The sequence below is a fragment of the Puma concolor genome, chromosome D4 (assembly GCF_028749965.1).
Source record: "Puma concolor isolate L17-30 chromosome D4, mPumCon1.1.hap2, whole genome shotgun sequence".
Taxonomy (NCBI): domain Eukaryota; kingdom Metazoa; phylum Chordata; class Mammalia; order Carnivora; family Felidae; genus Puma; species Puma concolor.
The window spans coordinates 18,633,668-18,655,875 of NC_141679.1; the positions used below are offsets into that span (position 1 = coordinate 18,633,668).

Below are 22,208 nucleotides of genomic sequence, written 5' to 3' on the forward strand. Positions count from 1 at the left end.
TTTTAAATGAGGAACTGGCATATGTATTTGTTTTAGTAACGATATAATGACAGTGAATTTGATTTCGATTTTTTCATTGGCTCCAAGAAGCTCATACACCAAGTTTTGGACTGAATACAATTTTTACAATTTTTATTCCTTTCTCAATACGTTGTTTTGTTTTTCTGGACTCTTTTCTCCTTGTTTTATTATATGCGCGTGCATTTTTGTAAACAACTTCAAATATTCTATGGGAGAAGGAAGGACCTGAGTAATAAGCGGAAAAATGACAGATGACCGACTTCTGCAAATAGTACATTTGATATAAATGTAAAGATCTAATAACAAGTATGAGAGTATATGCTATATGATTCCATTTATATAATATGCAAAGCAGGCAAAACCGATCCGTGGTGTTATGGGTACATCCGGAGGGAGTAAGACTACACAGGAAAGCGAGGAAGCGTGGGTCATAAAAATGAGAATGCCGGTTACCTTTAAGGAGGGACTGAGGAGTGATGGAAAGGAGCACAAAGAGGTCTTTTTATTCAATTTCTTTACCTGGGTAATTGTTAAAAGGATGTTCCTTTTGTGATAATACTCTGAGCTTTTTATATTTATGTTTTGTCTTCCTTTCTGTATATATAGTATACTCCACAAAAGGATTAAAATTATATATATAATTATATATATATGTAGACGAAGAAATGATGAATAAAAACAAAGGCTTGCAAAGAACAGAATAAGTTCTACCAGGATTTCTAAAAACTAAATAAAAATAAGAAGAGGGTTCATTACTGGAAGGGACAATGTCCAAATTCTGGGCGTTAAGAATGTTGGAGGGATGGGCAGGAACGAAATGGATGTTACTCTTTCACAGAACTACCTAAATCAACACATTCATAAAAAGGAGAGTTACAGGGGTGCCTGGGAGACTCCATCGGCTAAATGGTTGACTCTTGATTTCAGCTCAGGTCACGATCTCACGGTTCATGGAATCGAGCCCCACATCGGGCTCCACGCTGACGGCGGGGGGCCTGCTTGGGATTCTCTCTCCCTCCCCCCACCGCCCACATCTCTCTCTCTCAAAATAAACGTTAAAAAAGCAGAAAGTATATACACAATGGTGCACAATTCCTCTTACGACAGTACTTCCTGAGGCTCCGCTACGTGGCAGACACTATTCCAGGCGGCAGAGACACATCAGGGGAGCAGTGAACAAAACACATTAGGTCTCCTTTCTCATGAAGCTTGCATTCCAGAGCGAGGGAGCAAAAGGGAGGAAGAAAGCCGTGATAGACAGAAAGATTAGGAGACAGACAGAAATAAGCGTTCCAGAAGGAAGGCACAGCTTGCATAGATCCTCAAGAGTGGAAAGAGTTTGGCATATCTGAAAAAGCCCCTGTCCCTGGAACACGCGACGGGAAAAGAAAGGTTGAAACGCACGAGAGGATATCAGAGGGGGCAGGGGAGATGTCAAGTTGCAGACTGCGGGGCTTGGGGATGGTGATTGGGTTTTGACTGTGATGGATTTTGACTTTCAGGAGATTGATGTGACCGGTTCACACTTGCCAAAGGCCGTTCTGACTGCTTCGTAGACAATGGATTTCATGGAGGAAAGAGGGCAACACTCAGGCGGCCATTGCATTAGTGGAGGAGAGGCAGAATTGCAGTTCCAACTGCATTACTAGCAGCGATGGTGGGAAAGTGGATGGATTCAGGCTATGCTGCAGACAGAGAGTCAGCAGGACTGGCTAATGGATCCATGTGGGAGGAAGGGTAAAGGAAAGAATCAAATATAACGCCTCGCCTTGGCTTGAGTAACGGGTGGTGGGTCGGCGGGGCCTTTTACTGACACGGGGAAGCCGGGATAAAAGCAGGCTTGGAGGTACAGGGAACTGACGGGGTCCATCACAGCCGTGTCAAGGTGGTGGTGCTAGTGAGACATGCATGCGAAGATGTCACACGGGCACCGGAGATGAACCTTTAATGTTAAAGAGAGATCTAAAATCGCAGAACGAAATGAGGTCACTCAAGGATAGTGTATAGACAAGAAACAGACTCCTAACTCTAGAGAACAAACTGACGGTTGCCTGAGGGGAGGGGTGGGCAATGGGTGGAAAAGGTGATGGGGATTAAGCAGTGCACCTGTTGTAACAAGCACCGGGTGACGAATGGAAGCGACGAATCACAATATTGTACACCTGAAACTAATATTACGCTGGATGTTAACTAACGGGAACTTCATGAGAAGCTTTAGAAAAAAGGATAATATACAGAAAAAATGTCCCAGGATGAAGTTCGAGGGCGCTGCCATATTTCAAGGTTGAGCAGAAGAGAAGGAGTTTACCGAGCAAGGCTAAGGAAGAGTAGGCCCGACCTCTTGCACGTTAAGGAACACTCTGAAAATTACCATGTTTTCTCCAGCCTAGTGGGCTAAGAGGCATACTGAGGGTCCTCTCCAAGGATGAGGAGATCAATATCCTGACTCAACTGAAACCCATTTACGGCGCACCACGGTGCCTCAGCACGGTGTGTTCTAGGATATGACCACAGGAATGAAAGGCAAAGAATAATCAAATTGACCAAGCATTTTTTTCATGCTAAATTAAGGGGGGGGGGCTAGTATAAAGTTTATAATAATATATCCTCCAAAGAGGTCTAATTAGGATATTTTTAAAGACTCTTCCAAGTCTCAGCCATAAATATTTAGTCTCACGACATCTGGAAACGGTTTTCAAAATTCTTGATGGCAAGGTGAGCATAGAAGTTTTATGTTCCTTCAAGACGTAGAAGAACGCATAAATACATTCTAGAAATGTGTGTCAAGTTAATGGTTATTTTGAACACCCCAAAATATAAAATAACATCTTAGCTGTGTATAGAGACAACCTTTTGGAAAGAGAACTATCCATGTTACGAAAATAAGGAATGCTAACATTATTTATAGACACGTCAAAAACCTCCCATTGGGTTTGGTGTCACTGCATGATCAGAAGACCATGAAATCGAACTTTGAGTTGAGTGAATGTAACAAAATTTGACTCGATTCCCTTCTGACGCCTACTAAAGACTGATATTCCACCACCCCTCCACCTGTGTACGTCCACGTCCACATGCACACGTTGGCCAAAGGTCTCCAGAGCCTTCTTTCCACAGCATGAAGCCACCTTCCAGGCGTAGGGACTCTGGACTCTCTCATGACACATTACATTGCAGTCTTTGCACATAGAGGCACTTCCTCCTCTTACATCCCAGTGTCCAGGCAGCAAGGAAGTGATGTCCCTATTCTGCCAACTTCCTAAGGCCACTTCAAGGCCAACCTTATGGAAGACCTCCAATGAGAAGAAAAACCAAGGTCCTTTACCATACCTCTAATTCTTGATAGCTCTGCCAACTAAGACCAACATAACTCATAAAAGGGGTCTGCATCCCTTCTAATTCCCTGAATCTCCATAGCATCATTATTATCAACGTCAACAACAAAATCAAACCTCTGTGCCAATGTATCAGAGTATCACAGTTTGATCTGATTTTACTATTTACAGAAAAGCAAGATGATGAGCAATTTGTGGACCAACTGCCTTTCGTTCAGGCTAAATAACACACGTATTTTTTAAACAATAAACCAAGCTTCTTAGTTTGCAAGAAATTGAAACAAAATACTCTCTCGTGTTTGATCATTTGCACTGCTAAACAACTTCCCTCGTGGCTGGGATCCCAATTACCTTTATTTTCCTTCTGCTCTGTCACAGAGATAAATGATCATAGTTACTTGGTTTAGTTGGGGGCACGGTTTCCCACAGAGCATTTTTACAGATGTCCATTGTCAGAAAAATATTTAAAACAGGTTTACTGGGGCCATTAGTTGTGAAATATTTATAGGGGTCACAAAACTTGGACATTTTCCTCTCCACACTGTGGAAGAGACAGAGGAAGAGAAGGAAAGTGTCCTCAAAAGATTAGCTTCAGGGGCATCTGGGTGGATAACAAGTGGTAAGCATCTGACTCTTGATTTCGGCTCAGGTCATGATCTCATGGTTTGTGAGTTCAAGCCCCGCATCGGCCTCCACACTGTTAGTGCAGAGTCTGCGTGGGATTCTCTCTCTTTCAAAATAAATAAATAAACTTAAAAAATTAAAAAAAAAAAAAAAACAGTGGCATCAACATTTTCTTGGTCTTCTCCTTCCTTTTTAAAAAATTCTTTCAGTCTGTTAATCACTGTTTTTCACTTTCTTGTGTTAAATAATTCTGAGAAAAATCTATGTCTACCATGTTCAAGATGGATTATTGAAAGAAAAAAAAAAAAAAAGCTTTATACAACACCCAAAGCTGTCCTACGTAGACAATGATGAATTTTTGTGGTAATTTTGGGCCACCAAAGTCAACTAACAATTTCCAGGTTAGAAAGCACTTTTTGGAAGTGTCAGGCTCCATGAGTGGAAACGAAAGATTAAAAAAGGTAGGGGCGCCTGGGTGGCTCAGTCAGTTGAGCGTCCGGCTTCGGCTCAGTCTCACAGTTCGTGGGTTCGAGCCCCGAGTCGGGCTCTGTGCTGACAGCTCAGAGCCTGGAGCCTGCTTCGGATTCTGTGTCTCCCCCTCTCTCTGCCCCTCCCCCACTCATGCTCAGTCTCTCTCTCTCTCTCTCTCTCCTTCAAAAATAAATAAAAACATTAAAAAACATTTTTTTTTAAAAAAGAAAGATTAAAAAAGGTCATTGACTATGGTGTGCTGGGAACACAGTGTTTAAAGGAGGCGAAGTTAAGACGGAAAATATTATAATGTCAATGAGGTGGTAAAGTGACTGTAAAAGTCCTGACACAAAATCACCAAATTCAAACGTGTTTATTTTGTCATCCAAGCAGTGTTCTGCAAACCAAGCTTCTATCAGTACTAGGAGATATTTCGATGTGAGGAGTGGATTCTGGCCTGAGTCACACTGCTGTGGGACCAGAACCGCCTCTGGAAGCTCTAGACGGCCAGAGGAGCCATTCTGGCTCCCCAACAGAGGTGAGGCAGTTCCAGTGAATAGTGAAACAGCAAAGACCCTTCATGCCTATTTTTAAACGCACATTGTTAATATTCAGTGTAATGCTACTCTTTAACAAACTCTTTACTCCCCGCTTCCCTGATGAAGCTTCCCGCGGTCTTTAAAGGGGTTGTTAAGCCAAGAATGGATCACACTCATTCTGCATGAGCAAGTCGAGAAACACTCCATTAAGCCCTCCAGTATTTAATAGAAAGAGCCATCTCTCACCTCTGAGGAGATGAGCCAGCTGCTCGGTGATGAGCTCAGGAGCCTCCCGGAGAATCTCTTTCACCACAAGGGAAGAGGAAGACTCTCGGAACTCAAGGCCGCCATCGCTCTGCTCCACCGGATTAATGACTTTGACAACCGCTGATTCTAAAGTTTGGTCCTCGCTGTAAAGCAAATGGCAGAGAGGAAAGGAAAGGGATATGGCACATCGTCTTACTTTCTGGAAGTATTTAATCTCTGCTCTCACGCAAAAGACTTCCTCTCAACGGCTTCCACGTGAGGAAGCTCACGTGACCCTTAGCCTATGCTTCACTTTCCATATTACCTAATTACCCACCCCCGCCCCGCCCCGAAAGGCTTAGTCGCAGCCCCTCACGTCGTAGCACTTCTGTCTCTTGTTTTGCTGTTGAAAAATAATAATAAATAATAATAGTAGTAGTAATAGTAATAATAATGGCTGCCATTTACTGAGCTTCCGCTGCAGGCCAGACACTATTATCAGGCCAGAAGGAATGTCACCAAGTCTTCTACTACACGATGACCCTATGAAATGGGTTCTAGTGAAACCCTCATTTTTAACATGAGGAAACAGGGGCACATGGGTGAGTCAGTCGGTTGAGCATCCAACTCCTGATTTCGGCTCAGGTATCGATGCCAAGGTCGTGGGATCAAGCCCCACGTCAGGCTCCATGCTGAGCATCTATCCTGCCTAAGATTCTCTCTCTCTCTCCCTCTGCCTCTCTCCCTGGCATGTGCGCTCTCTCTCCCTCTAAAATGAATAAATAAATACAAATTTTAAAAAGTTAAAAATGGGGAAACAGAGGCACAAAGTGGTTAAGAATTTTGTCCAAGGTCACAAAGCTTATAAGCAGACTAGCTTGTGTTTGAACCCTGATGTGGTTTCAGAGCTTGCATATCTGGTCACAGTGCTGGAGACAAATGACCACGGGCTTATTTACTTCCACCATCATCCTTTTTTTTTTTTAATTTTTTAAAATTAATTTTTAGTGTTTATTTATTTTGGAGAGAGACAGAGTGCGAGTGGGGCAGGGGCAGAGAGAGAGGGAGACACAGAACCCAAAGCAGGCACCAGGCTCTGAGCTGTCAGCACAGTGCCCGACACAGGGCTCGAACTCAAGAACCATGAGATCATGACCTGAGCCGAAGTCAGACGCTTAACTGACTGAGCCACCCAGGCGCCCCCCCCCCACCACTGTCATTCGTCACATGTGAGATGAGTTGGCTTTATCAAAGGCAGAAAGAAAGAGGTGAATAAAGCTGACGTTGGTCTTTCATCTGCCAGAAACAAATGAGTGGGAATAAAGATCTCAATTTTGGAAAGCATTCTGTTTCATAAATAGTCCTGAAGCTCAAGTTCACAGTGTCAGTCCCCAAACCAGCAGTTTAGCAGTTTTTCAGTTTTAACTGAGAACAAAACTCTTCCAAAGATTCTGACTTCCCAAGATTTCTTTAGCTTCTTGCACTGCCTTTGTCCCTATTTATTCACATGAATTGGTTTGTAAAAGCGAGCACATAAATTGAGTCAAGGAGGTGATCATCCCGAACACTGATCATTGAAGTCAGTCAGATAACCTCCCAGTAACTCTCAGCCAACAACTGATTAATAAATAGGCAAAAGAATTTGTGTTTCAAACGGCATGGGGATAAAAACAGCCCCACGCGAGCAGACTGTTTTCAATACTCTTGAGAGCTGAATGAACTGCATGACAGGCAGGTCAATGTACTCGTACCTAAATATGCTTCCTAAAAAGAGTTAAATAGGGGCGCCTGGGTGGCTCAGTCAGTTAAGGGTTCGACTTCAGCCCGGGTCACGATCTCGCGGTCCGTGAGTTCGAGCCCCGCGTCGGGCTCTGGGCTGATGGCTCAGAGCCTGGAGCCTGCTTCCGATTCTGTGTCTCCCTCTCTCTCTGCCCCTCCCCCGTTCATGCTCTGTCTCTCTCTGTCTCAAAAATAAATAAACGTTAAAAAAAAAATTAAAAAAAAAAAGAGTTAAATAAAAAATTAGATATTAGTACAAGTTCTTATTTCATGCACACTAACATCAATATCCACTGGTTATGGTCCTAAACCATCAGCAAATTGGCAAAGTGTGCAAAAAAAAACTACTGTCTCAAACCACTGAGGTATTTACTAGTGACACTTCATTCAATAGCACTACAGAGCTTATCAAAAGGGCATCTTTGGGGGCGCCTGGGTGGCTCAGTCAGTTAAGCGTCCGACTTCGGCTCAGGTCATGACCTCGCGGTCCCTGAGTTTGAGCCCGACGTGGGGCTGACAGCCTGGAGCCTGCTTCGGATTCTGTGTCTCCCTCTCTCTCTGCCCCTCCCCCACTCACTCTCTGTCTCTGTCTCTCTCCCCCCCCCCCTCAAAAATTGAATAAAACATTTAAAAAAATTTTATGTGTGTGGGTGGCTCAGTCGGTTAAGCCTCCAACTTTGGTCCCGGTCATGATCCCATGATTTGTGGGTTTGAGCCCCGTATCAGGCTCTGTGCTGACAGCTCGGAGCCTAGAGTCTGCTTCACGTTCTGTGTCTCCCTCTCTCTCTGCCCCTCCCCTGCTCGTGCTCTGTCTCTCTCTCTCTCAAAAATAAATACAGATTAAAAAAATTTTTTTTTAAGATTTAAATAAAAGGGCATTTTTGTGCTGGGTTGGAAAGTCCTTGAAGGTAGACAATTTGTCTCATTCCTCTTTACGTACCTTGAGATTCTTGCACTAGTTAGCAACTCCTAAGTACGTACTGAAGGAGGCAGAAGACCCACATTGAATCCAAAGTCTTCTACTAACTTCATGTGGTACCCTGGACGAGTCATTTGCAACAGTGGTTCTCAGATTTCTTGTCCATAAAATAACAAGTTTGAACTGCACGGACTTTCAAAAATCCATCCCGCTCTTATAGTATAAAATGGCATGAAAGAAAGAGCCAATGATCAAATGACTTTCATAGCTGTTCTCTACAAGTTTTCACTTCACCACTGAGATGTCTTTCTTGAGAACCTTTCGGTTTTAGTTAGCATGTAATTTCAGTTTTCATTACACATTTACAGCATCAGTACATAGGACTGTTGTGTTGCTACAATAAACTGTTTCAGATTGTTCAAAATTATAATTTTGGTCAATTCTCCAAGAACTTTCCACTCAGAGATGTCATACTTGAAATGCAAAGGCCAAAACAGAGAGCTGGCATGGCCCAAAGTTTGCCGTAAGAGAAGAAAAAATATTCTTTTTCTTCCGATGTCCTCTGCCTTTAATGCATCTCCCTAAGCCACAAAAGTCCTGAATGAGGTGGTACTTTTCCCATAAGGGCCTTGGTTAAAGGCCTTACCTCCAGAGCCTTACCTCGCCAGCACATTGCTGCCAACAAGCGTTATAGATAACTTCCCTTCGTCATTTAGCTGATGCAGATTAATTTCATCTCGGAATATGTGGAACGATTCAGAGATGTTCAGCTCTTCTAAAATAAACCTCGTCTCAGTGAAGTAATTGAATTCAGTTCTTGGTATGTTCAGCACTGGCAAACAGAGAACTCCAGGTGGACTGACCTACCGAGAAGAAAGTTGGCTGAATCAGTGACAACAGCGAGAGGAGAAAGAGCACAACTCCGTTTTTTACACGCCCGAGGGTAATCGTAAAGCGAACAAAAGTCTTTTGGCCTCACGAACCCGGATGACATTCAAAATCGATTCTTCCTGAACCCAACTAGTAGAGCAGTATCTACAGGCAAATGGCCCCTAATATTTTTTAAACACTCGTTACTCTCCAGAAACCTCTCGTGCCTTATTTTAAATATCTTATGTCTCATTTCAACATCTCCACGATTAAAAATATATATATGCGCGCGCGCACACACACACACACACACACACACACACACACACACACGCGTTCTCCTTTTCAGGGGAAACAAATTCATAGGTCTTTATGGAATTAGCAGAAAATCAGAATGATCACTGCAGGGCGGATGAGGACTGTGTTGATACAGAAAGGCATGTACGTCCCATGTACATGGGATGCCTGCCATTGAGCTCCAGCCAATGGTTTACATGCAAAAATTTCGGGTTTTTTCAGGATAAGAATCTTTCAATTACTCAAGAAAAGCTGAAAATCTAGATTTGAGGCTGTTATCTACGATGTTTGTTACAATTAATTTTTCTAAATTAAAAACACTATGGAGGTTAACAAAAACTCATTTATGAGCCAGATTTGTCCTACACGCTACCAGATTGAGATCTCTGTTCATTTCTTATATTAGAAAAAAAAATCACATATTAACAAACTTGTTATTAAAACATTGTTGGGTGGGGATGCCTGGTTGGCTCAGTCGGTTAACCACCCAACTCTTGATTTCGGCTCAGGTCACGATCTCGCGGTTCGTGGGTTCGAGCCCCACGTCAGGCTCCATGCTGACAGCACGAAATCTGCTTGGGATTCTCTGTCTCCCTCTCTCTCTGGCCCTCCCCTACCTGTGCTCATGTGCGTGTGCTCTCTCTCTCCAAATAAATAAATAAAGTTAAAAAAATGTTTTAAAAAATTGTGGTAAGAAGGGGAAACAGGAGATGGTAGGAGTTGGAGAATTTTAGATTCACATACTTTTCTATAGGAATTTTTTTTTTTAATTTTTTTTTTTCAACGTTTATTTATTTTTGGGACAGAGAGAGACAGAGCATGAACGGGGGAGGGGCAGAGAGAGAGGGAGACGCAGAATCGGAAACAGGCTCCAGGCTCCGAGCCATCAGCCCAGAGCCCGACGCGGGGCTCGAACTCACGGACCGCGAGATCGTGACCTGGCTGAAGTCGGACGCTTAACCGACTGCGCCACCCAGGCGCCCCAAAAAATTTCATATTAAAAAAAAAAGAGGGACGCAGAACTCACGGACCGCGAGATCGTGACCTGGCTGAAGTCGGACGCTTAACCGACTGCGCCACCCAGGCGCCCCAAAAAATTTCATATTAAAAAAAAAAGAGGGGCGCAGTCGGTTAGGCGTCCGACTTCAGCCAGGTCACGATCTCGCGGTCCGCGAGTTCGAGCCCCGCGTCGGGCTCTGGGCTGATGGCTCAGAGCCTGGAGCCTGTTTCCGATTCTGTGTCTCCCTCTCTCTCTGCCCCTCCCCCGTTCATGCTCTGTCTCTCTCTGTCCCAAAAATAAATACATGTTGAGAAAAAAAAATTTAAAAAAAAAAAAAAAAGAAATTTGTGTATAGAAATTTACTTTTCCTAATTAGTTGACTGAGTTATCTCTAACTCCTGATACTGAAACTTGAGTCAAGCACACGTGGCCTGAGCCTATCCTGGCAAGATCTCTTTGGAGGTTAGGACCAGAAGAAGGTTTCTAGCCCCCCAACCTCTGCTGGGTGCCTTGGAGAATGCCATTTTTCTTTCTGAAGCTCAGTTTAGCCCATTTGTAGAATGGGGCTTACCTACCAGAAGGAAAAGTATTTAAATAGGGTCATACATGGGAAGCTGCAAAGCTCTGCATTTATTCCACGTTTATACTCTCAGAGGAAGTAGCCACGTTCTCAGAAGAAAATTCAAATGGAGATGCAGACCTCTGGTAGGGGGCAGGGCCAGTAAACTAAGAGGAAGGCACAGAAATATAACAAATTCCAGTATGTGACCCTCCAGTTACTCATATTTGTCCCCATGCTGAGCCTTAGAAGGAGAAAAGAGGCCATACATCTCTTTACCCATTTTATCTATCACAACTGCTTTCTCACTCCTTTGGTTACGTGTTATATTCATTCAAGACATTGGAGTTGGTGGGGGTGGTGGTGTTATATAATTTCCTTAAGAGTCCACACCACTATCTTTCTAAAGACCAGTCTTGTTCAGTCAACTCTATGTTCTCGAGACAAGCGACATTTGTTTTCTAGGAGCCAAAAAGTCCAGGTAATAGGATTAAGTATTTAATATGCATTTCTTCACATAGGCATGTTTATCTCCTTATACCAATTAATCGCCCTTGTAAAGTTCAACAAAGTTTAATATTTTTTAATGTTTTTTTTTTTTTTTTTTTTTTGAGAGAGAGAAGCGGGGAGAGCACAAGCAGGGGAGGGGCAGAGAGAGAGGGAGACACAGAATCCAAAGCAGGCTCCAGGCTCTGAGGTGTCAGCACAGAGCCCGACACGGGGCCCAAACTCACGAACTGTGAGATCATGACCTGAGCTGAAGTCGGACGCTTAACCGACTGAGCCACCCAGGCGCCCCACGTTCAACAAATTTTAAGATAAATTTGATACAAAGTCCATATGCAGAGATCAGAATATTTTACCTGGCTCTCGTCAGCTGCTGCCCTAAGCCATTCTTGCCACCCACAGCTCACTCTAGAAGACTAGGTTTCATGTGAATTTAAATCACCCGAGATCAGCTATGCATACTCTCAGAGCCAAGAATCCAAACAAAATTGGAATAAAACAAATCAGACTCTGGAAAATTAAAAATTCTGTGAAATTGGAAACCGCACCAAGATACTCATAATGTACTTTTTTAGGCTTTGAGGTGACGCATTATCACGGGCTGATGAATTTTATGAAATGGCAATTTTAAAACAATTTGTTAAAAGGTCTTTTCCACCTCTGTAGGGAGGTTATAGACTTTGCACAGAATACAAAGATTCTCACTCAAGGGAGATCATCACTAACTGAGAATGACCTTGCTGTACAAAGTCAGGGCTAACGGGCAAGAACAGAACATAGATGCGACATGTAACACCTCTGTTCCTGAAAATTCCAGCCAATAGGTTCCGAATTGCATGTAATGTTCGCACAGGTTATTCTACACTTACTTCTCTATTCCCAAGGGCAAGACTAACCAACAAGCTGTGATAAAGGAAAACAAGAAATTCTGACCCTTACTTTTGTTAGTTCTCTGAATTCCCATGAAAGTAAACAACTATCATATATTTTTTAAAATCTGGAACCTGTGACCTTATCGAAATGTCTTATGGGGGAGTCGATAAGAAACAACTAGACCCTACCCAACGCACTGTAGGTGACCAGTAAGTATTTGGTGTTTAATGAATCATAATACATTATTCTCGGCAACAATAAACCAGAACGTGAAAATGGAAGTGAATAGGTTCCTCGTTTATCCCGAAAATGTTTGCCCTTGGAAGTTATATCATAATTCACATATAAAAAGCACAGTCTTCTTTCCCCTCACCTTGTCTAGAAAGTAAGCGTACGTGAAGGCGGAAATGAGAGAATCCAACTCACACGATTTATGTCCAATAACCACATGGACCTTCTCCAAGCGTTTGCTTCGATTCTGAAACACATAGCAAATAAAAAACATCACAATTTGACGTGCAACAGATCGATACAAAAAGGACAGTTTTCCATCTTTTTTTCAAAGGTAGGCCTTGGCTATATTCACGCACAATTGGAACAATTCCTGAGTTTATGATGAAGTTTTACAGGAGGACATAAGATTGCACAACACGTTTAAAATTCGGAAATGCTCACGTTGTAGTGCACGGTTCAGGAACAGAAAATTGTGAGCTCACCACCTCAGGAGCCTCCCCAGGTGACCTCTGCCTCTGGCCTCCACGCGTGAAGGGCAGGGAGAGACCAAAGGAAGAGGCGGACCACTTCAAGTTTGGCAGGCGGTAGTTTAATAAACAAGGAGACTTATTTCCAAGGCTTGTCTTGGGCACCTGCAAGATGGGTAGATCTTCACATCCACCTGCCAGAATTTTAAAAATTTTATAGAGGCCGTAACTGGGCTCAGTCATGTGTGGTCTCAACACCACATTACTCTCTCAAGGCTGCATCCTTGGAGCAGCTCCCATGGTGGGAACGGTGGGCAGAACATACATCCCAAGGACAGGGGAGAGGGTGAGGAGCCTCCAACAGCCCAGGTGTAGCTCAGGGGTCAGCCAACAGTCACGTCCTCTAGATGACCTCTTCCAACAGAAGTGTGGTTTCATTAACATTATCACAGTCTGGGGCACATGGGTGGCTCAGTCGGTTAAGCATCCAACTTCAGCTCAGGTCATGATCTTACGGTTCGTGGGTTTGAGCTCCGCATCAGGCTCTGTGATGACAGCTCAGAGCCTGGAGCCTGCTTCGGATTCTGTGTCTCCCTCTCTCTCTGCCCCTCCCCCCATTCATGCTCGCTCTCTCTCTCTCTCTCTCTCAAAAATAAACATTAAAAAAATGTAAAAAAAAACATTATCACAGTCTAACTTGATATGAATTGTATCTCAGAGTCATAATTTTTTTAGTAAAAGATTTTAGTCCAAAGGGAAGTCCCATAGTATAGCGGCCCCCCGTTCATCTGCAAAGGATACATTCCAAGAGCCCCAGTGGGTGCCCAGAACTGCTGATAATACTGAACCCTATATATACTCTGTTTTTTCTTGTACGTACATACCTATGAATAAAGTTTATAAATTAGGCCTAGTAAGAGATTAAGAACAACAATAATAAAGTAGGACAATTACAGCACTACACTGTACTAAAAGTTGTGTGAATGTGGCCTCTCTCAGAATATCTTCACGTACTGTACTCACCCTTCTGGTGATGGTGTGGGATGATAAAATGCCTACGTGGTGAGAGGAAGGAGGCGAACGATGTAGGCATGTGACATAGGCCACTCTTGACCTTCTGACCGCGTGTCAGAGGATCATCTGCTTTTGGCCTGCAGTTGACCGCAGGTAATAGAAATCATGGGACATGAAACCAAGGATAAGGGAGGAGTAGTGGTTCTATGTCATCTCCTTGTATGAGATGTTCTTTAATTTGAGAGACGGTGACTTTTTTCATATGTTCTTGGCACGCAATACACAATTCGGTAGTAATTTATTTTCTCAGGCCGCATTTTGGGTGTCAAGAAATGTTCTCTCTACAGTACATTCCATAACTTAGCAAGTGAAAGTATAACACTTTTCCTCCCCCCCCAGGAAAGGAATATGGTTAGTAATATTGCTTTCACAATACAAAGCAGTTGCTACTAAAAAATGTATACAGGCACGTCTCTGGAAGAGAAGGCATACTGTTTTCTTTCCTGGTTTAACGTAATAGTTACTTAAAACTCCTTTATAGACGGCTGACCTCCTTGTGAAATACTAGGTTGGAAATGCCAAAGAAATGACTGCTTCTAGAAAATTCTACAACAAAACTGTTCAATAATGATAACTGTAATCAAAATGAACCTCTTTATAGCATGCCAGAGGTGACACATACGTATGCTTCCACCACTTTTCACCCTTTGTTTTAACTTCTCTTCTGAGAACTGACTAGAAAGCCAACTCAAGCGCAATACTGCTCAAAATGGCTAGATAAAAAATTACACTGCCCACGACTATTCCCAGAAAGAGACTTATTCTTTTTTCTACAAAACAAAGAGAAGGCATTATTTGGTAACCTACTAGGTACTTTACAAATGAATCTATGCAATTGTAATTGGTGGCACGGGCCTACTGATGTCAGAGTCAGAAACAAGTTTTTAAACAACCAGCTTGTGGCCCAAGAAACATAATAAACTAAAAATCTCGAAGGAAGTTTTAAAGAGTCTATCAATACAGAGAATAATAGCGGTATCGATATTGCAGACGAGTCATCTAATATGTAATATTGCTGAATTAAAATAAACGTGTATTTTTCAAAGATACTGAGATGATGATATTTAATAAAACAACATGACTTGAAAATACAATATAAACTCTCCGATTATAATTACAACACCCTGCCCCACCATCACCACCAACTTTAACCCCCCTTCCGTCGTCTCTCAGCTTCCTTCCCCTAACTTCATAAATTACAAGCTGGCTCACTTGTACCCTTGGGGGATTCTAGTCTAGGCCCAGTTCTCATCTAAAAGCCGGACTGCTTCTCCTGTGCAAGACTGTCAGATGTTCTAGAGGTACCTACAGAAATTTAGGTAAATGGAATTATACTCCATTACCACACAAACAAATGCATTAGGAAATCATATTACTGTAGACAGCCGTTCTTCCGAGAAACTCGAAGGTCTAAGTAGACATTACCTCATTTCTCCTCTCAGATCTTGTAAGCCAGACAGTAAGAAGATTAACAATACTTTTTATAGGTCAGTGGAGTCCGTGATGGGGCCAGGATCATTCCCAAACCCCATGGCCCAGTACAGGGAGCCCTCTGCTCTGCCCTGCACCAACCACCCCACAATGCCATAATGACTTCACCTACAAAATGAGTGAACATGCATTCTAAATACGCATTCTAAATATAGCAAGGTTTCAGACATTTATAGCACCACACCAAATGACCCCAAAGCTGACCTACCTGCCTTCTTGTCTAGGTTCGGTAATTCCTAGGTACAGCTCTTTGTTCAACACTCAACTTGCATGCAAGACGTGGAGGAACCAAGAAGATTTGTGTGTCAGTTTATTTCTAAGACCAAGCCAATTACTACTTAAAAAGAAAAAACTAGGGGCGCCTGGGTGGCGCAGTCGGTTAAGCGTCCGACTTCAGCCAGGTCACGATCTCGCAGTCCGTGAGTTCGAGCCCCGTGTCAGGCTCTGGGCTGATGGCTCAGAGCCTGGAGCCTGTTTCCGATTCTGTGTCTCCCTCTCTCTCTGCCCCTCCCCCGTTCATGCTCTGTCTCTCTCTGTCCCCCCAAAAATAAATAAAAGTTGAAAAAAAAAATTAAGAAAAAAAAAAAAAAGAAAAAACTAAAAGAAACTAAATAAGATTGTGAACCCAAAGCATGTTGGACCAATTCCCACAACTCAGGAATCTTTGAAGATTATTATTTATTCGTTCTTGTCCGTTTAAAGGGGAAAAAAAGTACACGTCATCTTACAGGTCAGACTATAGAAGGTCCCAGGACAGAATCTTGAGGGTTCTTTTCGATGCCACATGCCTCTCTTTTCATGCTCTCCTGTTTCTCGTCTGACCTGCCTTCTTCTCTCACACTAACCTCCTTCATACTCATGGCCTCTTTGAGTGCCATTTGCTTATGTCTGCTATCTGCGGTCAATGCCCCAGGTCCCAGCTTCCAACACTATCCTCCCCCCGACCCCACCCACTTCCATCAAAATGTGCCAACCTGGTGCCCATGCTATCAGGGACCAATCTGCTTCTCCACAAGCAACTCCATTCTTCCACTTAAAAAAATTTTTTTTAACGTTTATGTATTTTTGAGAAGAGAGAGACAGAGCATGAGCAGGGGAGGAGAGAGAAAGAGGGAGACATGGAATCTGAAACAGACTCCAGGCTCCGAGCTGTCAGCACAGAGCCCGACGCGGGGCTCGAACTCACAGACCGCGAGATCGTGACCTGAGCCGAAGTCGGACGCTTAACCGACTGAGCCACCCAGGCGCCCCTCCATTCTTTCATTTTAAAGAGACTTTCTAGGGATTATGCCATAGTCCAAAAAGATGACCAGAAATTTCAAGTTGGCTGAAAAAGTTGGAGCAGACAAAAGCAACGTCACAATCAGAGGTAACTTTGGTGCCTGCCAACGAGCCTTAGGAGTGAGAGGCTCAACCTCAAAAAATCTCAGATGTTCCTAAGTGCATGAATCCTATCAAAAACCACTAAGATGTAATTGAAGTGTAGCGAAAATTAGAGATTAGAGCAACCATGTTCAGAAAGACCTCTGCCTGCTTAGAGGAATAAAACATAAGATTAGTTATGTGAACTCAATCAGAAGGTGAGCTCAAGAAACATGTAGGATTTGGCTGCTCAAATTGGGGGTCAATAACCAGGGAAAACAGGCTCCACTTTCAAACTTCCCAGCACAAATGACCTTGGCAGTGTGAACAGAGCAAGCATAGGGGTCAAGTCCCGGCAGAAAAGACTGGGGATTGATTTCAGGTGTCCGAGAACGGTAACAGGGGTCCTTATGAGGCCTATTCTGGTCTATTCTGTGACAAAGTCCCCATCTACAGGGGCAGCAGGTTCAGGGAACTGACTTGATCACAGTGATACTCTCGGTACACGTACCTCTCAGAGCAGGTCTGTGGACCTTTTCCTATTTCACATCTCCACATATTCATAGACTCACAGATGTCCAATCTTAATATCTACGTCCCTTGATGCAGTTCGAATTAGCAGCTGAATTATTTACAAGCAGATAAATTATGCCCAAATAAAAGTGATAATTTTATCAATTAAGTTAATTATTGTCATTCAAGTAATAAAAATCTATTTGCGCGATACAGCAGTAAACCAAACGGACGACAATCCCAGCTCTCATAGCACCTGCGTTAGTTGCAAGGAGATACGATGAACCAGATAATTAGAGAATAATTTGAGGAATAGGGTACACTGAGATGAGGCTCATTTGAAAAGGTGACATTTGAGAAAGACCTCAAGCCAAGAAGTGGGACCTAAGGATATCTTAGGCCAGGAGAATAGCAAGGGCAAAGGCCCTGAGGTGAGAGGATATCCGACATGTTCAACAAATATTTACTGCCTAGTGCATACATTTTCTAAATGTGACTTTGTAAACTCCTAGCCAGGAGTGAATAGATCTGGCAAGTAAATACCCACTCCCTAGTATTGACACAAGTTCACCAAGCATGAAAGAATCCTCAGGAGACAAAAGATTCATCACCAATGCCTATATCCAATATGGCGTAAGCCCAACACAGAATGGAATCCTGATTATGCGTAGAAATAGATACTATACTGCTTTGGCATCTACACTTCCAAATAGATGGGCAAAATCTTTCCTTCATCAACATATAAAAGAAAATATATTGAACGTGCCAGTATTTGAGATCACAATTTTGATATGCTTTCAAAGTGTAATCCTACACAACACTAAAATGAGCCTTCTTAATGTAGTTTACTTATCTCTTTTTCAAAGCCAGCAAAATGCCCAAGCATTAAGACTCAACTGACCATTAAAGGGAATTGCACTTGTCAGGCAAAAAAGCACTTTTCCGACACACCCACAGAAAACAGAATCAATCAGAAAGAAGGCTTCTAGGGCCCTGATGGAAACCTAGTCCCTCCATTAGCTTGGGGTTTTTTTATAGACATATTATTTATTGCCTAATTGGCTAACATACAGGGTATACAGTGTGCTCTTGGATTTGGGGATAGATTCCCGTGGTTCATCGCTTACATACAACACCCAGTGCTCATCCCAACAAGTGCCCTCCTCAATGCCCATCACCCATTTTCCCCTCTCCCCCCACCACCTCCCTGCCATCAACCCTCAGTTTGTTCTCTGTATTTAAGAGTCTCTTAAATACAGAGGCACCCCGGTGCCCCTCCAACCCACTTTTCTTAAAAAGCCTATGAAAATGTTTTCAAAAATAATTAACTGAAATGCATTGTGCTTTCCCTCTCTCCACCCCCCTCCCATCAACCCTCAGTTTGTTCTCTGTATTTAAGAGTCTCTTATCCTCCATTAGTTTTCCAAGAGCCACATCCGCTGAGAAACGAAGCTGCTCCCACTGATGACCGGACACATCTGAAGTCCCATTATTAACATTTAGTCAACAAGCCTTGCAACACAGTTATGATTTCTCAGACCCATCCTCCTCGACCCACTTTTCTTAAAAATCCTATGCAAACGTTTTCAAAAGTAATTAACTGAAATGCATTGTGTTTTGAAAACATTGTAGACAAAACCCACAGAAGTTGGGAGAGCGCCTTTCCTATCACACGGAAGCAACAAACATTTCTAAGGCCCTCATCCTTAACCAACAAATGAAAAGGCAAGACGACAAGAAGTTCTCGATTTATCGAGTGTTATCTCCAAAGAAACCCAGGCAAGAAAACAGTTGGCAGTTGAGCTGGTGTTTCCTTAATTACTTCTAATTCCAAGTCAATGAGGGGTCACCCTTCCTGGAGGCTGCCTGTGGGTGGTCCAGAAAAGGGGCCTGGTTCCTCCCTAGGAGACTCCACATGCCTGTGGCTGCCATGATTCTAAGTGAGAAGACTCAGAGGGTGAGTGGAAGAAAGACTGACATGCTGCTCATCACCCCAAAGGTCCCCAACTCCACATAAGTCACAATCATCAGGAAAGCCAGGTAGGAGGGGATACAAAAGGGACCACGGCCAAGTGAGCAACAAAGACACAGGGGATCCCCAGAGTAACCTGGTCCTCCAAAGGCCCCAGATCAGTTCTGCCAGAGACAGACAAGTCTCGTCCCTTGTTCATTTGGTAAACAAAGGAGATGCTTTTGCTACTGGCCCTGGGTTTAAGATAACGTCTATGACTCCTCACCTTCTGAATGTCTCATAATCTTATCATTACCCAGATAAAGTTTGCAAGTCCAAGGGAGAGGATGCTGGAGGGAATAAAGGACGTGGCATCCACTAGCAGTCCAAAAACAAAAACAAAAATGCTTATCACTCTGTGCGTGTCCCTAGGTCACCGGGATTTTTCCTGCTGATTGAAACCTTTGTATTTTCTTTTCTTTTTTTTTTTTTTTTTATTTTAAAAAAAAAATTTTTTTTTTCAACGTTTATTTATTTTTGGGACAGAGAGAGACAGAGCATGAACGGGGGAGGGGCAGAGAGAGAGGGAGACACAGAATCGGAAACAGGCTCCAGGCTCTGAGCCATCAGCCCAGAGCCCGACGCGGGGCTCGAATTCACGGACCGCGAGATCGTGACCTGGCTGAAGTCGGACGCTTAACCGACTGCGCCACCCAGGCGCCCCTGTATTTTATTTTCTATCTTTGCTTATGTTTCTGGTTAAGAAAAAAAAAATACATGAAATTATAAAAAGGCAGACACAATGAAAATTAATAAACCAAAGATAACTACTGTTAAAAGTTCAATAGTTATTGATTATTCACATTTTTAACTTGTATATATATTAACACATGTACTTTACTAAAGTAAAGTACATTCTATTCCCACTCTATATTAGACGCTTCCTTTTGAATCCACTTAGTATGCTATGGACCTTGCTCAAAGATCGAAACTGTAGATCTTTATTCTGTTTAGCTCAAGGATTGCAACTGTATGAACACATATGTGTGTATAAAATTTCTGGAATCAGCATAAGTGCCTTTTAATTTTTTTTTTTTTCCAAACGTTTTTTATTTATTTTTGGGACAGAGAGAGACAGAGCATGAACGGGGGAGGGGCAGAGAGAGAGGGAGACACAGAATCGGAAACAGGCTCCAGGCTCTGAGCCATCAGCCCAGAGCCCGACGCGGGGCTCGAACTCACGGACCGCGAGATCGTGACCTGGCTGAAGCCGGACGCTTAACCGACTGCGCCACCCAGGCGCCCCATAAGTGCCTTTTAAAAAAGAATCTCCATGATATCGGCAAATAGGATACTCTATTCCACTGGCCATCTACTCTAGTTTCATTCTAATGGCTATAATTAATTTCTTCCAAGAGTTGTACCTCAGGTCATGTCTCAAAGCAAAAACATTTACCAGAATCTGCAAATTCGAGACACAGACATTTTATATTAAATTTTCTCATAAGTGTCCTAATTTACTTGGTGACGTACTAGATGAATATAAACCAAGGAATTAGGAAGACGCAAAAAGCTTTCAATGAGAAGACTCAAATTATTTTGAGGTAATTTGTCTCACTTACTGATAAAACTGAAACCTAATCAATTCAGATAAGTATATATTGCCTATAACCTCTCCCCTCACTGTTTTCCCAACAGACCCCAATCATTTTTTCCCCTCAGGATTCTCTTTGCTAAGCTGGAGAATACTCTCTCTTAATATCTCTCATTTGGGGAAAAATAGGGGCTGGGAGTCACGTTGAGCAGATTCAGCTATAAATAGCTCAGATCCTATGCACCTGCACCTCCTGCTATATGGTCAAATGCAGAGGCCATTGTAGATAGGCAGTGGGAGACCCAGAAGCTAAACCCAAGCATTGCCTGAGGCCCTTCTTTCTTGGGTGGGTCATGTAGGTCCCCGGTTCCCCTTGGGGTCAGGCTCCTTTTACTGGGGCTTTGGACACATTCTCAACTGAATCCATTCTTCCTCAACCTGTTTGTTGCCCACCTTGAACATAGAATGTTCTCGAAAGGAGCGACCTCATATATATGGTTCATATACTTCTTCTGGGTCATAATAGTAATGGGAGACAGAATTGTTATTTACTTACAGCATTTCATTTTTTATATTTTCATTCAAGATTCTCTTTCTGACAATGTCCTCCGGGGACAGTTTTGGGGGTGGCACCATTATTTTTCTTCCACAGCTTCAACATAAAAGGTCAAGGATGATCCACCCCCCCACCCCCCGCCCCAACACACAAGTTCTTACCTTTCCCGAAGAGCCCCTATAGCAATTGCTCCACACAGACTGTCTACAGATTATTATTTTCCGGCCATTTTACTTTGGGGAGAAATGTGTCCAAACATTTACTACCAACTGGATGGGACAGCTCTTCCATTTCCCATTTCGGTGCCGCTTCCTTTCTAGTTTAAATAGATGTCTTGTGCCAGAGGTTTGCCCTCCGTGCTTTTACACGTCTCTGAATCACTCAGCCTGTCCCTTTCCAGACTCAAGAGCTGTAGTCATTTTTGCCTCACCTCATATGAGCAGCATCCAGGTCTATGACCCTTCCCTTTGCCTCCTCTGACCTTCCGCTGTCTGTGCCCCATTGGTGGGCTTAGACCTCACTGTAGACTGAATTGTGTATCCCCCAAATTCCCATTTCCAAGCCTGAACCCTCAATGTGATGGTACTTGGGGATGGAGCTTTTGGGAAACAATTAGGTTTAAATGAAGTCATGAGAGCGGGGCCCTCCAGATGAGAGCTCTCATTCCCTCCCAGCTCTCCCTCTCACTTTCTGTCTCTCTCTGTGCCTCTCTGTCTCTCTGCCTCTGTCTCTCTCTCTCTCTCTCCATCTCTCTCTCTCTTGAGATGATCAGGAGAAGAAGGCCCTCACAAGAACTCAACCATGCTGGCACCCTGATCTTGGACTTCCAGCCTCCCGAGCTGTAAGAAATAAATTTCTGGGGGCGCCTGGGTGGCGCAGTCGGTTAAGCGTCCGACTTCAGCCAGGTCACGATCTCGCGGTCCGGG

At 43.3% G+C, this 22,208-nt stretch overlaps 1 protein-coding gene across 6 annotated transcripts in view; it reads right to left on the reverse strand.

Moving 5' to 3' along the window:
• PRUNE2 (prune homolog 2 with BCH domain) overlaps positions 1-22,208 on the reverse strand; it is a 276,297-nt gene that overhangs the window by 200,366 nt on the left and 53,723 nt on the right. For 5 of the 6 annotated variants that reach the window (XM_086685029.1, XM_086685030.1, XM_086685028.1 and 2 more), the window contains exons 2-4: positions 12,414-12,518; positions 8,595-8,797; positions 5,237-5,400 (exon numbers count right to left, since the gene is read on the reverse strand). In XM_086685029.1, coding sequence (XP_086541155.1) covers positions 5,237-5,400; positions 8,595-8,797; positions 12,414-12,518 — 472 coding nt within the window. The remainder of the gene's footprint in view (positions 1-5,236; positions 5,401-8,594; positions 8,798-12,413; positions 12,519-22,208) is intronic. The other variant, XM_086685032.1, reaches the window with a different exon arrangement.